Source organism: Phaethon aethereus (assembly GCF_964289735.1).
Source record: "Phaethon aethereus genome assembly, chromosome: 4".
Classification (NCBI taxonomy): Eukaryota; Metazoa; Chordata; class Aves; order Phaethontiformes; family Phaethontidae; genus Phaethon; species Phaethon aethereus.
Window position 1 is genome coordinate 17,047,142 of NC_138578.1, and position 17,107 is coordinate 17,064,248.

Genomic DNA, 17,107 nt, shown 5'->3' on the forward strand with positions numbered 1-17,107 from the left:
CAGAAAAAACTATCGCAAGTTTTGTTATTGTACTGTTTTCGAAATACTTTTGATAATTAAGAAAAGGTTTTGCCTTTTTGTTGTTGGTGTATGTTGATGGAGTAGCATCATCAAAATTATCGTATATCCAAACAGCCACAGAAATAAATCAATATAAATGTTGAATAAGCAACAAAAAACGTTGAGAGGTTTCACTATATGTGAATTTGCTTTCATGGTGTTGTAAAATGTTTTTCGGTATTCGAGAGAATGCTCATCACCAAAAAAAGAAGCATGCAATACTTGAAACCTTAACACTTTTAGCTATATGAGATTCCACTAAAATTACTGTCATCATAAAACACCCACTTTTCTTTTTTCTGGGCCATAAAATACATATCTCCAAAACCTGATATAGAATGACAATAGTTCATTAGCTACTAAGCACTTCTTCAGAATAATTCCACCTTAAACTTTTGAGATTATGCAGCTGCCAGAACTATAAAAAGGCTGCACATTTCCAATGTTTTTGCCTAATCAAATTAAGAGACCAAACTATTAATATTCTGCTTACCTCCTAAATTCATTCCAGCTTGCAGACATTTCTGTAATCGACAGGCTGGGCAGTTCTTCCTCCGAATCTTATCAATTATGCAGTCATTCCTCCCCGCACACAGGTAATTGTGCTGTCCTGAATGAACCAAAACCAAAACGCATTATTAGAGGATGTATTTACATAACTCCAATTTGTTCTTCTCTGTGGTTTTGCAGTCATCTTGAGCTTCTTATTAATGCAGACATTCCCAATCCCATCCTTTAGCCTTCCCAATAATCTTGGTGACTTGTCACAGCCCTTACTATCAGCATCTCTTCTGGTTAATTTGGGAAAGAGTTTTGGTCTCTCACAAGAAAGATCTCATTACTTTTTTCTAGGCAGGACTAGAATTTTTCTTTTTGTGAAAAACAAATGATTGGTTTGAGCTTTTTCAAATCTTCTTACACGTGCCATATCACAGAGCAGCCTAACAACTTTTAGTTTTGATACAAAACTGTGGGCCACCCTCATGCTAAAGTTCACAATCTAAAGCAGAAATGCGAAGTAGAGGTTAACTTTCCCAATATACTCCACTCGCAAACCAGTTCACCGAGTGCTTGATTTCTGATTTAATCAGTTACCTTCTATACAGCAGAAGGTTTCTTGAAGGGTTTACCAAAACAGGCTTAAATCACAACTGTATTATTCCAGTTCTGTAAAGCCCCACAGAAGCACTCCTGAGGAGACAGCAGGTATTTAACACACAACATTTAGCGGAAGGGAAATACATGGCAACCAGGGAAATAAGCTGGCATTTAACAACTTGGAGACTCAAAAGGCATTTTGCTTTGTGGGAGGAACAGAGGTAGAGCAAACGGATGCAGTGTATCAGACAAGGGCACTACCACACAGACTTTTCAAAGTAAGGTGCTTGAATTTGATGTGGAAGAATAAAGGAAGCCACGAGGGGCTGGTGCAGCACGACAGGAGAAGTGAGAGAAGAAGATTATTTTAGCTGCCGTCAACCAGAGGTTGCACATGTGGATCTGGAGTGGCGAGAACAAACGGTTTGCAGCAGATGTGACAAAAAACAATGCAGAGGTTTTCCAGAGGAAGGATGAAAGGACACAGCACACAGAACTACAACAGACTGTAAAGCAAACTATAGGATTTGCCAGCACACAGAGTTCAAGAAAACAGTCCTGTGCAAAATACAACAGCATGTTGCAGGCTTATGTAGTGGGCTCTGTAAGAACTACTGAGCCTCAGGGACATGCATTTTAGACATAAGGCAAGAAACTCATTACGCTGTAAACTAAACATGAGTTCACTACAAAGATGTCTGAAATGCAAGGTTGAGGAAAAAAAACAAAATTCAGACTGGACATGCAGTAACACCAACCAGCAGCTAAGCAAAGAGACTCCTAAGCAGGTCATAAATGAAGCAGGCCAAATGCGCAGAAATCCAAGAGTTATACAAATAACGTTAAGGTTGACGCCAGTGACCGAGGCGAGCACCAGCTATGGGTGGGGAGGGGAAGCCCAGGCAGAGCTCAGAAGCAGAGCAGCACTGAAACGCGTGGGAGGCCGACGTGTGCGGGGAGCAGGAGCAAAGACACAGGCTCTGTAAGGGGACAGAGCTGCCGTAGCACAAAAGGCATAAAATATGTTTGCCAAGATATTTTCCACAATACAAACATGCTTCCTTGGGGAAAGACAAAAAGAATATTCATGGGACATGGGAGACCCGGCTTCTGTTTTGAGCTCTTCCAGGAATTTGCCTTAAAAATTCAGACAAGTCATTTTCTACCTCTGCATCCAACTTCCCTTCACCCTTACCCAATGTTATCTATTTAGACAGCAAGCTGAAGTTTGAGCGATTTCTTGCATCTCTTCACTGAGCATCTCACAAAAAGAGAACCAATCTTATTTGAGTAAGCAAAGTATTACTGTGATATCACAAAGGTATCATAATTTAGATAATGCTTTAGATGTTTAAACAAGCAGATGGGCAAACAGGGTTTTTATTAAGGGACCTTACCTAGCAGAGATGAAAAACAATAAAACTTGGGAAAAATAATTCATGAATATGAGTTCATGAAGATACATCAGGCATAAAAACAAGTACAGTATAGTGACGGCACCAGTGTTTATCTACTTAAAGCTGGTCTTCAAGTAGGCCTGCTAAATAATGAAAAGATAAAATTCTCAGCTAATCACAAAAATGAAAACCTGCTTATCACACAATGTTTATTTTTTGATGTGATCTATATAAAAAACCAGATACACAAGAGACAAGGCGACTTAATTCCTATTTACATTTTGCTCTGTACTGACTTGAGCACATCTCCTAAAGAATTATCACGCAGACAGCATGAAAGTAAAATTAAAGCAGAAAACAAAAGTGTTTAAAATTATATACAGTATAAAGATAGTTTATATGTCATTACAAATACCGGTATACTATCTTTTTGTGGGGAAAGGGGAAAAATGGTTATTTTCTGCTAGGAATGCAAGTACAATTGCTTAGTGCTCGTAGAATGTCCTTTGTATATCACAGAGTACTGCAATACCATTTTTAGGCTTCCACGGGCGGGTGCAGGCTATTAATATGACAAGTCAGCTCTAATGCTGCAAAGTGAACCCCATCGCAGAATTACCCTGAAGGCAGTTTGCTCTACGAAACTGTACACCTGTTAAGTCAACATTTTTCACTACTGCTTTCAAAAGCTAATGGGTTTAATAAAAAGAGTTTAACGCTTATGTACTCCAGGATAATTACTTGGGTCACATTCTTCAATATTGTGGAAATGTTTATTTGATTCAATCGCTGTCACACTGTGACTTCCTAAGAAATATTCCCACCATAGCAGAACTGTTCCGTAAGTCACCCTTAAAACAGTTTAGGTAGCCTGCAATTGTTGCTTTCTGGCCTATCTACTCTAGACCAAGTAATTTCAGAAAACATAATTTAGTAAAGGTTCATCAATTTTTGAATCATGCATCTCTGAATAGTAACATATGGTACAAAATCTGTAAGTAGGTTTCCTAGTAAGCAAGGCAAAAGTCTTTCCAAAAAGCAAAATCATCTTGTCAAATTTTTTAATATGTAAAAAAAAAATTAAATAACCACAGTCATCTCTTAAAGCCTACATTAAGGGAAGTAATTTGAAAACCCTTAAAAAACAGAACAGACCAGCATTCAGGCAAAGCTATGAAATAATAATGAACAGTTTTTCAGCTAAAAAGTTTATCGTCTATGATGAAAAGACTGGCTTCAGATTTCCATGCAATCAAATATGATACGTTTCAAATAAAACTAATTTTGTAAAATAAGTTAGTAAAGCGAATACGCTCATAATGATCAGTATCTTCCATTTGTGTAGCATGAGCCTTGCTCATGCCCCTCAACTTCAACAAAAACCTACACATCTGAAATTGATGCAGCTCTCAAGACCTCCACGGCTCTTCAGGATCTCAATGAGGTGATAAAGACCGTCCTGCAAAGAGGCTGATGTTTTTGTGGTGTTAGATCTCAAACTCCTTCAAGACATGTATCGATCTGCTTGTGTAGTTTCTGTTTAGCTTAATCCAGTTGTTCTTTTTATCCAGTTTAATCACCCACAAGTGGGCTGGAAAGTGACAGAGTAGATATCGAATTCTCATCTCCCATGTGCTAATGCATTAAGATGAAAGTAATTTTTACATATGCCACTGTTAAGTGCACTTATACGAGCTAATTCCTGTTCCATCTAAAATACAAAGTTACAAAGGATGCCAGGAAAATTTCCTGTTCAAAATAAATATTTAATAGGTACTACACAGTTATACACTAAGAAGAAATAAAGATCTGTCCTATTCACAGTAGAGCTAAAGGAATATTCGAGTTTGCACTTTCCAGGTTATTGTGTCACTATGTACCACAGAATGACACATCCAAATGTACGCACAAAAATACTTCAACATTTCCAACTCTCTCACCTGCAAAGACTCTTTAATTCCCTGCTTTTATAAGTTTACAAAAGAAAACAAAAAGAAGTATTAATGAAATTCAGTCTTCCCTCTTACTACCCTTTATTGAACAAGCAAAATTCAGCAGTAAAAGAGGGGAGAAAAAACCCTGTTCTTATTTGGCCTATGAATTACTGCCAAAATGAGGCTGCAGCAGAAGTTGTGCCTCTCCCCATTTTAAAACTCCAGCACAATGACTGAGTCACTGGTCCCCACAACTGCCTTGCTGAGGTTAGCTCATGTACGTGTACAGTGCGCTGCTGCGCTCTTCAAGGGGCCACGATACTTCTAGACATGTAAGGCTGCAATAGGAATGGTTATATATAATATATATAGAATATACAGATATTTCTTGTCAGTAATATTTCTGTTACTATGTAAGGCAAAATGAGAAAATGACAGCAATTTCTGAAATATTCCACATATTTTATCTTCCTCCTAAAAATTATCTTTTTTTCCCCAGTTTTTTGAAGTCTAAGTCAGGAACCGCAAAATCATTAATGAGTCTTCTACATTTGTTAAAATAGCAACTACTATGATCAAATGTTAAATTCTGTACGGAAAAAAAAAGCATAGTGCTGGAAGAGGATCCAAAGACCGTTTAATTCAAGCCCACTCATGGAAGCATAAGACTAGCTTAACAGTTCAGGCGGGTTTTTTTCCCCTCATTCTCTAAATTTGCCTTAAAACCTTCTGAGGAAAGGTATTCTGCAACTTCCCTACAAGCCATGTGATTAGGCTAGTGATTAGCTAGCCTTTAAGCTGTATTTATTCCCTTTGCATTTAACCCAAATGGGAATATTTCACAGCTGAAAGATATCTTAGCACTCCCTGTAAGGCACAGAGAAGTAGATTGCCACCTTCTTACAACAATGTCATGCCTATCAAAAGATTTATGTCCCCTGTCTCTTTGCTAGACTAAACAAACCCATTTCTCGCGATCTTTCCTCATAGGTCACGCTTCCTGAATCTGTCGTCATTCCTCTTATTCTCTTTCAGCTTCTTTCATAAAACAGAGTGCCCAAATCCGTGTGCATTTTTCTCGCTGAGTTTCACCATCACTAAGCCCAATAAAATGGTTGCTTCCTGCATTTTGCACACAACAGTCCTGCTAACGCAATCCTGGACCAGATCTGGCTTTTGGCAATGGCATTAGGTTGTTGACTCATGCTTGTTTGTGCGCCACTAATGCCCAGCTCCTCTCCTGCAGCACCGCTGCCTTCCCCACGTTCTTTCCTGCTTTTACCTGGGCAGCCAACTCTTTTTTCTCTGCTAGAGCAACATGCCCACTGCAACGTCCCCTGGAAAAGGTAAGGGGAAAGTCCAAAAGCCACTCCAGGTATGATGTCTGAAACTGGAACATACTTTGGGTCCCAAGACAAAGACGTGACTGAAGAAGCCTTGCAAAAGGATGGGAAAGTGAGAAAACAGGAGTGGCAGCTAAGGACCAAACAAAGCAGAAGTCTGAAAAAAACTCAACTTTTAAAATAGCGTCTAACTGAAACACAACAAAACACATGTAAAATGCCCAAACTTTCCTTCTTCCTCCACAACGAGAATTAATACTTTGCCTGCAATTCTATGAGTCAAAGTTGTCTTCTCCCTGCAGGTTGCCAGAACAGCCAAACCTTCTTCCATTTTTTTTGGAGATAGGAGCTGGAAGCCACCTCCAGCCCTGCCCTGCAGATCTGCACATCAGAGCTAGGATCCCTTTTGCAGCTTCTGGGTTAGACTAAGGGCTTAGATTTCTCTATATTTCCCAAGAGGGAAGATTATCTCCACTATAACAATGATACCTGTAAAAGCCTTACAGCTTGGAGTACCTATTGGCACCTGCTCAAGCAGGTGTGTATAGGTGTTACACACTATTACCTGGGCATCCTTAGCGCAGGAAACTCCTCTGAAGATCCTCCTGCTGCTCCTATCAGTATTTACCAGCATAACCACCCATTTTACTAAAGTTACTCCTGATAACCCTAGTGAATGAGGGGGAGAAGAAAATCTGGGTTGAATGGTTGTAATTCTACACTGCTTCCCTCAATTCCATAAATGTTATTTACCCCTCAACTCTGCCATTTCCCTTTACCCACCAGCCCATCAAATTGCATGAGCTCAGGCCCTGCAACCCTCCTGACCTCAGCTACAGACCTTCCCTGCTGAAGGAAAGATGCTGCAGAAAATCATCAGGATTTTCTAAGGGAAGCCTCTCACTTCAGGAATATCTGGTCAAAAAACAGAACTTAACATCAGGTTTTTCTGCTTTCTGGTAGAGCCCTAGTAAAGGGATTTGCCTCCTACAGCAAGAACTCACATAATCTGCACATCCTAACCTCTCGTTTGTGCTCGCCAAGCTATGTGACATGTTCCTTTCATCCAGCTCTGAAACCTTCACAGATTTTGTGAAACAGATGCTACCTCTGTAATCCATATAAGCGCTTTTAATTAATAAAAATAAATTTCTACCTTTTCATAGCCAGTATATAAGTAAAATTACTGCTAAGACTTGTCACGATGATTTTCCACATACAGAAAAGGATTTTCTGTTTGGCAGGAGTGCTATCACACTATCAAGAAACAAACTGTGTATACCTGAGGTTTTTATTTCACCATCTGCTGTAGGTAGGTACTCTCAAATAAATCAGCACAATGAGTATGATGATGAATCTCTTTCCAAATTTTAGTTTTCACAGAGCCTCTATTTCTTGGCATTAAAAAAAACCCAAAACAAAACAGGAAAACGCCTGCTAATCAGTAGAAATCAGAACTGCAATTTCATTTAAAAGGTCCATTTGTTAGACAGTTGAAGGCTTTTTTTTTTTTTTTTTTTTAGCAGTTGACAACTGCCCAGCAACAGCAGCCTATGTTTGCAGTCACTATTTTAGGCTACATCACATGTCAATTACATAACCTTGTTTTACTGCTCTTGAACTGGTTCAAACAACCTGGGAAAGAGATTAGGGCAGTCCCTCCCAGCCGGCCATCCGAATGCAACGGCAGGACCCGTCCCCCCCGCTGCAGTTCCAAAGGCTGCAGCCACGGCTGGTCCCTCTCTCCATAACTAGTTACTTATTGCTAGACCCACCCGAGACATTGGATAATTAACTTCCTCAGCTCTGTTTAAACCAGTCCAGTCTGACCACAGTAAACTAATAAACTTGATTCCTCATGCTGAGATTTATGTGTAATGCAGAATAAGCTTATAAATGCCACAGACAAGGTACAGAACTTAAGATATGAATATTGCCCTGGCATTTTATACAGTTTTGTATTTTAGATATTGAATCCCAGGGTTTCCCAACATTCAGTCTGACTTCAAGGTCTAGCTCCCTTATTACTCCACAGCTTTACTCATCTGACTGTATCATTCCCAGACAACATGCTTTCTGGCTGCAGACAAAGGCTGTATCTGCCAATCGCTCAAGGCGACAATATTGATCCATCATTACACATTATTACAGAGTATGCTTAGAGCATAGGTATAGTCTAAATCCTTCTCTGAGGCAAGAATTTAGAGCTTTCTCTCCTTTATGCTAAATTCAAGACTTAACTAAAATCTGTGTTGGTTTTGTCAAAATTTTCACCACATCTGGGATATTTCCTGCTTGCTTCTCATTCTCAATTACCTTCTGCTATTTCTAGATCAAGACATCTTTCAGTTTCTTTACCCTTTTCTATTGCTGGATTAATTTACCTACCGCTTCTACGATATTTTTGTAAGTCTTCTTACTTTCTACTCCTCCCTCCTTTTTGATTCCTTCAATAAAATTTATTTTCTAACCTTCTCCTTTACCTACTTTCATGTTCAGTCTTTTACCCCTCTCCTGTTCCACAACTCTTTCTTTAGTCTTCTAATTTACCTTCTAAACATATTATTTCCTCCATTCAGCCAGTAACTGGTGATTTCATAGTGCACTTTTACACTGCAGTCAAAGGTATGGCTACAGCTCATTTCATATACCCAAGCAACGTACAGTAAAACTACTTGGGACATGGATAAAAACATCATTTTCTGCAGTGTTTACAAAACCCAGCTAGGGCTCTCTTAAAAGCACAGGTGCATCAATTGGTGCTCAAATAGCGAGGATAGTCTACAAACTTCCGCAACACAGCATTTTTCTAAATTTCCTATGGGCTTTAAACCTTGTGTTTAACTGCTATGTAATTATAACATGTTATAATTAAATAACATGATTGCAATATGTACACAAACATTCTCAAGTCCAGCATGTTGGCCTGTGCTCACCCAATCTTTCTCCTCTGTCTAATCTGCAATAGGCTTGTTCTTACTTAAGATTCCTACTGAGATTCTTATTCTCAGAGTCTTACTCAGTATCCCAGAGAAAGAGCTGCAGGTTGTCCTTAGGTGGGATTACATCATGAACAACGACTTTATGATCTGTGCATGAACTACTGCACTTGTTTCCTCCAGAAAGCCAAAGTTTAAAAGCACAGATGAGCTACCAGTGACTACAGATAGGAAGCTGATTGCCCTTTTTTCTGGAAGCAGGGAGGGCTGTTTCTCCTGATGCTTATATGTGAAAGTTTTCAAATTGACATACTGTTATGCACTCCCCATGCACATCTATGAGCACAGACTCCAACACTCTGCCAATTTTGACACGGAGACTGTCTCCTGCTCCTTTACCTTCCCAGGAAACTTGCTTTCACATTGGGCTGAGACCAGGTTAACAAAAACAATTGGTATGGTCTGGTGATCCTGGCAAAGGAGACGAGAAGTTATAAAAATGGTTCTGACTCACTATTTTAAGCAGACTGAAAGGGCACCGATGAGAGGGATCAAGGAGAGAGAGGAAATTTGGCAAGAGAGCACAGGATGTAGCCCAAAAGAGGCTACTATTTTCTGCAGGACAAACCACTCAGCAGGGATGAATCCTGTTAACAACAGTGAGATAACTGAGCAAGAAAACATACATAAATATCTCATATTTGAGGTACATGTCGACATTTTCTTCTGCCGTGCTTAAAACGTGCTGCAGAATTTTGAAAGCCTCTACAAGTCTGTGCCTGGTGCTCCAGCCGTCCCGTTATCCAGCGGGACTGAGTCACCAAGACAAGATATGCCCCAAACTGGTACTGAAATCATCTCCGGGGGTCCCACTGGCACCTCGACAACAGAGGCAGTGTTTGTGCCAACAGCCACCTCAACAGTCTGTCACTGAGGACAGCTGGAGCCTCCTGAAATCCAGACAAGCTAAGAAAGCTTTTGGTTCAGCATGTTGGAAGTCTAAACATGGCCACATAACTATGTGGCAATTCCCTTTTCATGTAGTTGGAGAAATGCTGAATGATACTAGATAGCACAGAAAAGAATACAAAAAGTACCTGATCTTTGCAAAGCATTTCAGATTCAGTGAAATCACAGTGTTAGAAAACAGTTTAGGAGGAAACCAAGGAAAAAATATGTACAAATACCAAAATCATCTTGTTATTGAGCTAAATCATTTTGCTTCTGTTTTGAAATTAAGTTTTCAGTTCAATTGCTTTTGATTTTAGAACATACTGGATACAGTAATACAACAGGTGAGAATTAGAGCTCTAGAGGATGTTGACAAAAACAGACATTTAATATTTTACAGCATTTTCTTTTACAGCAAGTTTCCAAATTTTCATTTCGGTTTAAGTTTTAACTGAAGACTGATTCTGAAGTCTCTGGATGCTGTTATCTGCAGAGCAGTACATATGATAGATTTATAAGAGATCATGTTGCATGCATGATGCCTACTTCTGCTTTCCCATGCTAAAAAATCTGATAAGGCATTCTTGACATACTACAAATTTCAATGCACTTTAGTGGAAAATTTCAAGGTACAAGAAATGGTCTAGAAGGACTGGAAAGACCTTCAAAATAATCATGCAAAAATCTTAAACTGCTACTGAAATACCCTACCATTTTTGCTGATAAAAGCGCTCAACTGCTCTGCTCATTTACATATGCAATGTAGCATCCTGCTTTACAGTTAGCTCACTGTTACAACTGGATTCCAGGAAGTATACAGTGTAAATATGATTTGTGTGAAGTATCAAGTTCATTTAAGGGAACGTTTGAGAGGGTAGGGGCGGGGTGTGTACTCTGGAATATGGAGCACTAATTGGTAATGTAAGGATTTCTAGCTGACTGTATGGCTCCCTAAGCCACACTCCTCCTGTGAATACTCTACTGAAAATACTTACCTCCATAAAAATACTCAAATTTGTAAGTGTATGGAGCTGAAGCCTGTTACAATCTATTCACTGTTTTAAACCGCTTAGCCTGCCCCACTGTCCTAGTGACACGTTCAGGCATGTATTAAACTGTCTTTGTAGTAGTCATACGGAACGGGCAAACCAAGAGAGAATTTCCACTCTTATAGGACAGCCAGAAAAGTCAAGGTATACAGCATTAATTCCGTGTTTTGCCACTCCGTTTTATAATTTGCAATTCCAGGCAGATTCCTTCAATGAGATGCATGCTATTTACATAAGATATTACTAGAAAAACAGGCAGTTTGTTTCACAAAGTAAAACTTTTCCCAGATCTTGATCTCAGTGAAAATGTTCTGTTAACTTTTTTCTAGAAGTAGCTACCCTTTGGTTTTTGCAAACATTTTGAAATTCAAGTCTGCTGTGTTCTTGCATTTAGCATGCTCAGCAGATCATAAATTTTATTATGTGTCAATGACACATTATCTCCAAAGCATATTTTTCTCTTGCATTTTGCATGTACAGTTTACTACAGCTCAGACTGGAAATACGCTAAATTCATAATAATGAGTATTATTATGAATAACAGTGACAATTTATAATATTGTCAGCACATATGTTGACTAATCTTTTCCTCTGGAACCCTGGTCAGTACTGATTTTCTTTTAAAGGCTGCAAGCAATACCATCACAAGAAAGTCTTTTAGCAGAATCTCTTGAGATCCCAAACACAGAAGTGTTTGTATTATTACTAGTATTAGATGCTCACCAAAGTGAACTTAAAAATTTTCTACATTTGTTCGCCGGCTTTTTAAAAAGGAGTCTGTTTTACCCTTTGAAATACGTACATGTCTGCCTATATTTTCTTCATTTTTCTCTCTATTTATTTATTTTTATCAGGAACCTCAGCTCTGTTAATCCAGGTAAATCTGAAGAAACAGCCAGAAGAAAGAGGATGAGGTGATAGCAGAAGATTTGACAAGTATAATGAAATTTCACAGTACATTTACTGCTAAAATACTGTAACAACCTAAAACAAAAAGTGTAAATTAAGTAGCAGAAAGGGCATTACAACAATTACAATTGCTATTTTCATCTTTAAAGGGATGAGGGGTCTTTCCAAGCACCCCCCCCCGAAGCGGTTGCAAAATTTCCAGGCTGCAGAGACACGGGTCCCAGCCCTCTCCACCCGCCAAATTCAGGCAAGCTTGCCAGGTAGCTCTGTCCACTGTCCTTGTTCACAAACCCCTGAACAGCACAGGGCAACCCTCCCGCACACCTGGAAACAGCTGCCTCACCTTTTGCTTACTCGTCCAACCTCAAGAGGCTAAGCAAAGTATCACATAGCAGCAAAAACACTGATGAGACAAAGCTTTGTCTAATTATCCCAAATTTTACTGGAGATCATCTTGCAAGTGACACCCTTGAGCCAGGCGTGCTGGATCCGATGCCTCCGACCATAGCACCGGCACCAGGATGACCTCAGAGCGAGAGCAAAGCTTGCCCTTCAGTGACAGCCGTCACACTGGGCACCAGACCCATGCCTTCGTTATTGCACATTTTCACTTGGAATATGCAATTTGCTTTGCCACAGAAATAAATCAAGTGCTGATCTTTTACACTGGAATCATCCTAGGTCTTGAACAACTAAAGCCACGGATGACTTGATCTGCATCTGGCATTTTCAACACCTACAAAGTTACCACTGGGAGTTAAGAAGTCATCTTCTAAAGCATAGGCCTTCCCTTCATTATAAGGGAATGGATATTTAGGTAAAAACAAGCATGTCAAATTTCAGCCCAAATAATAGTGGCCACCAAAAACAAAACTGGAAAAAAGAGAGACATAGGACAACAGAGAATCATCTCAGGGCATAAATAAAACATCACCAAGGCATAAATTGAATTACTGCATTCTACTTTCAAAGATCATTCTACATAACTGATATAATTGCTGTTTCAAAATTCATTTTTCTCAGTAAATTATAAAGCAATTGGTCTTTAGCTTTTATATCCAGAATTCACCCCTAGATTAGGGTAGCTGCTCATTCACGGTATTTATCCTCACCCCTTGCATTCAATACATTTAAGAAAAGCAAAATGAAAAACTCCTCAGTCTATTGAACACAGATTTTTTTTTTAGAGTTCTAATTCAACTTTCATAATTAAAATTCCGGTAGTACTAAGCAGATTGAATTAATTTTAGTTTCCTGCAAGTAGCTATTTAACACAAACTCACATGAACCAAAATGTCATTGCTTACAAGAAGCATATGAACAGCACAAAAATCCTTTGGGTTAACTTGAATAAAATACAGCAACTTTCTCGTTAAAGTGACAGAAGTTAGCCATTGCCAAAGCCCGATCTCTTCCGCAACAGCTATCACATCTGAAGCTTGCAAGAGAGAGGTCAGTAAAGCAAATGGATGATTGAGGGTGGCAGTCATTTAATGTAAAGCCATCGTACGGGCTTAACCTTAGTTTCACGTGGCTGACAATGCATTTTTGTATTCCGTAAATGGTGGGTTTCACTACTAACATCAAAAGCAATTGCTTTAGTCACTATCATTTTTCAAAGATAAAGACAAAATTCCACTTGTCTGAAACATGTTTTTTTAAGTAAAAATGGTAACATTTGAATTAAGAAAACGGAAATTCTAAAAAGGTCACTAACATCAAAAACCTGATCTGCCTTGTACTTATGCCAGATTTCAGTGTTATGTAGTGCACCCCAATTTATAAATTATGAGAAGATAATCCGGTCCAATGCTTTTCCTGATATACCCCAAATTTGCAGCTCTGTTTTGCCACCTTCAGAAGTAACTTTGAAACTGCCAGGCACCAGCATTAAATGCCTCCCTGAGAAGGTACACTCGTGTCTGAAAACACACAAAGATAAGATCAAAATGAAAATTAAAAGCAGATGCACTTTATGTACTAAAAGGTTTTCTACTCTGATAAGTGGATTATAATGAAGTGTGGCACCATGTTTCATACAATTTATTAATCCAGTCCCACTTATTTACACTCTGAAGCAGTATAATGATTTCGAATTTGGAGCACAGCCAAAACACACATGCAGAAATAATTAAGAAGTTATGTGGAAAGATCAGTCATTGTTGGGTTCTGGGGTTTTTCCAAGGAGACAGACTGACTTTTAGTTAACCAGAAGACCAAAGTTAAAGTAGTTGTAACACAAGACGAAGTACAGAAGTGAACTCATTTTTGTAAGGGAATAGATACTACAAAAATGTAATAGGAGCCTGACTTGCCCTGCCGTTACAGCCCTCTAAGCCTGGAAAAGCTGGTACAGAAGACCTCTCTATGCTAGTGCTGATGTAACTGGGGAAACTCCACATTTTTTCCAGATGGCACCTATGCCCTGATGCAGCTTACCCATCAGCTGCATAACTTGGCAAAAAATAGTAAGAGAATAAAACTCAAAATATTGTAGAAGCATAGAAAGCATAAGTTTAAGGAGGACAAAAAAAGCTGGAAAGTGGAGCATGTAGGTCACGGTGGGGAGAGTGTATGACCAGACAACACCCTCTGCAAAGCTTCTCCAGCCTCTGAAAGAGGCACACCATTGTCCCCACAGGCTTTCTTGGACTGCTTGAAGGTCCACACTTTCTCCTGCAGCAGTGTTTTTGGCAAGGCAGAGCTGAAACTAGTCCAAGAGTACAAAGCCATTTATACTTGTACAAAGCAAGCAGAAGACTCTGCAGGATAGGAATGACAGTGTTTTACCTCTATTTTACCCAAATTTAGATGTCTACACCAAGTAAAAGGAGAAATCAGGCCCTAAGTGTAAAAGAAATCCACTATTTATTTGCAGGAACACCATAGCACTGGTTGGCAGTTCCCTCCTGGGCACAACATGCTCCTTCCGTCTCTAGAAGCGTCCTTACCGGTCATATTTCCGAGGTAATAGTCCCTGAAGATGGTGAGCCACCCAACAGATCAGGAATACTTACTTTAAAGAATGAAGTACACAGATATGGAAATACTGATGGAGATGCACTCATGCAGGAAGTGTGTTTTATTTATTCACTGACATACAATGCACAGTTCATTTTATCCACTACATTTCTCATCCACTAACTTCTCCTATTTCTCACCTGAAACAAATGTTTATACAGTAAGAAATCTAGAATCCAGTCCATTGTTATTATTTGGCAAGATTTACTGGATGAGAAGAGCCTATACCAACTCTGCCATTAAGAATTTCTACAGCAAATCCCTACTGAGGATTAGCCACTGCCAACAGCAGACAGTTTATCACACCAGGAAGATGTCCTGTGGAGTATCAGAGGGACTACTGCTTGTTTTGATCTTTTCATTGGAAGTAGGAAAAAAGAAGGAGTTGTCAGCATAAGTGTGGGTAGAAAAATAATACAAATGGGCATAGAGAAATTAGAAGCAAAGACAGGAAACAAGCAATAAAATTACAGTTAGAAAAATGCTACTGCATGTACCAAGGGAATAATCCAAAATAAAGAGTTAACAAGAAAGAAAAGTTTGGAAAGCATCAGCATCAGGAGACGCCTAGGAATAAGAGGACAATCTGGATGCAAGCGGCAATGCAGCAGAGGAGAACTAAGCATGAGTAACACCTCTGTCTCTTTCTGTAGGAGCATTACACAGCAGAGCAGGTTGGCATGGCAGTGCTCTCTTTATGCATTTCTTTTGCAGCCACACCTGGAATATTGTATGCAGTTCAGGCACTTCATTACTGGAAGACATAAACAAACTGGAGGAAGTCCAGAGAAGTGGAACGGAAATGATTAGAAGCCGGAGGGAGTGATTTACCACGAAAATTTAAAGTAGCCATTTACCCGCCTGTAACTTCTCTGATAATTAGAGACGGGAAATGGTAACAGCCTAGTTCAGGTCTCCAGTCACGTGCTTTAAGCCCTTTTGCCTTGGGCACTTAAGCATGTGCCTAGTTTTAAGAATAAAGAGTACACAAAGATCTTGACCTGATGAAGAGAATAAGATTAAATAAAAAAAAAAAAAAATTTAGGCTTACGTACCAGTGAAATCCTCCCAGGAATGAATTATGACTAACTGAGCTACCATAAAAGATGGAGATTGTATTGCTTGAAATTTCACATTTTATTGCTTATAAAGGACAGGCTTACAAGGCTTACATCTAAAGTGTATTTTCTGTGAGACAACAGGACTATTCAAAATAAACAGTGTTACCCATGTACACAAATCCTTGCAGTCTTTGCCACAAACATAGAGCACCAAGTTATCCTGCCCAGGTAAAGAGACCTGACTAAGCAAATGTTTTTACCCCAGACTCTGTAAGCCAGGTGGAACAGTTGTGAAAAATGACAAATTATATCCCAGCAGGAAAATAACTGGATTCTCCTAGCTCCTCACACACTGACATTGCTGAGAAGTGATTTTTAGGAAGGCAGCATTTTATATAATTGTTGAGCTGTCAGCAGGGCTTTACTGAAAGACACTTTAGAAGACATGTAGACACTATCAGAGTCTGGTCTAGGGAACAGGTGATTACCATTCACACAGGTTTTTCATACAATCTGGAAAAAACCCCCACAAAAACAACAACAAAAAAAGAAAAGCCCAGCTGCAGGCTGCCTGCAAACAAGCCTGCTGGGATGTAGCTTGCTATATAATCCCCAAACAACATTCCAAGCCAATAGCCATGTTTGGACACATAGGATTCCCAAGCCCCTCTACAGAGGGCCTCCCAGAAATGTTATCTTAAACGTAAACATGTGCCTCCACCCCCCACCAACCCCCTCAGCTACCTTGTGCTTAAAATCACTTCTTGATGCTCCAAATAAAGTTCATAGTTCCTCTCTGGAAAAATACCCTGGACAGATTTTTAGCTCATAAATGGCCCCCCCCCGGCTCCCCAACAACATCAAACCTATGGGAGGGAGAGACCTGGAACAAGACAGAAGTCTGCAGTGTTTACTGGAAAGTCAGCATTTATTACTAAAAGTGTATTGGATATGTATATCTGAATAGCATGCTAGCCTTGGCTTTTGTTTATGCAAGTAATGCAAGCTTTATGTTACAACTGGACAGGCATACTCTTTGCTGGGTGATGGAGTTAAATCCAGTTGGCGGTCGCTCACAAGTGGTGTTCCCCAGGGCTCAGTACTGGGGCCAGTTCTGTTCAATATCTTTATCGATGATCTAGGTGAGTGGATTCAGGCTCCCTCAGTAAGGCTGCAGACAACACCAAGTTGGGTGGGAGTGTTGATCTGCTGGAGGGTAGGAGGGCTCTGCAGAGGGATGTGGACAGGCTGGATCAATGGGCTGAGGCCAACTGTATGAGGTTCCACAAGGCCAAGTGCCGGGTCCTGCACTTCAGCCACAACAACCCCATACAACGCTACAAGG

At 39.7% G+C, this 17,107-nt stretch overlaps 1 protein-coding gene across 2 annotated transcripts in view; it reads right to left on the minus strand.

The window, feature by feature from the left end:
- NR3C2 (nuclear receptor subfamily 3 group C member 2) overlaps nt 1–17,107 on the minus strand; it is a gene marked incomplete at both ends in the record, with an annotated part of 207,464 nt that overhangs the window by 54,164 nt on the left and 136,193 nt on the right. For both annotated transcript variants that reach the window (XM_081999312.1, XM_081999313.1), the window contains one exon: nt 554–670. In XM_081999312.1, the coding sequence (XP_081855438.1) occupies nt 554–670 (117 nt within the window). The remainder of the gene's footprint in view (nt 1–553; nt 671–17,107) is intronic.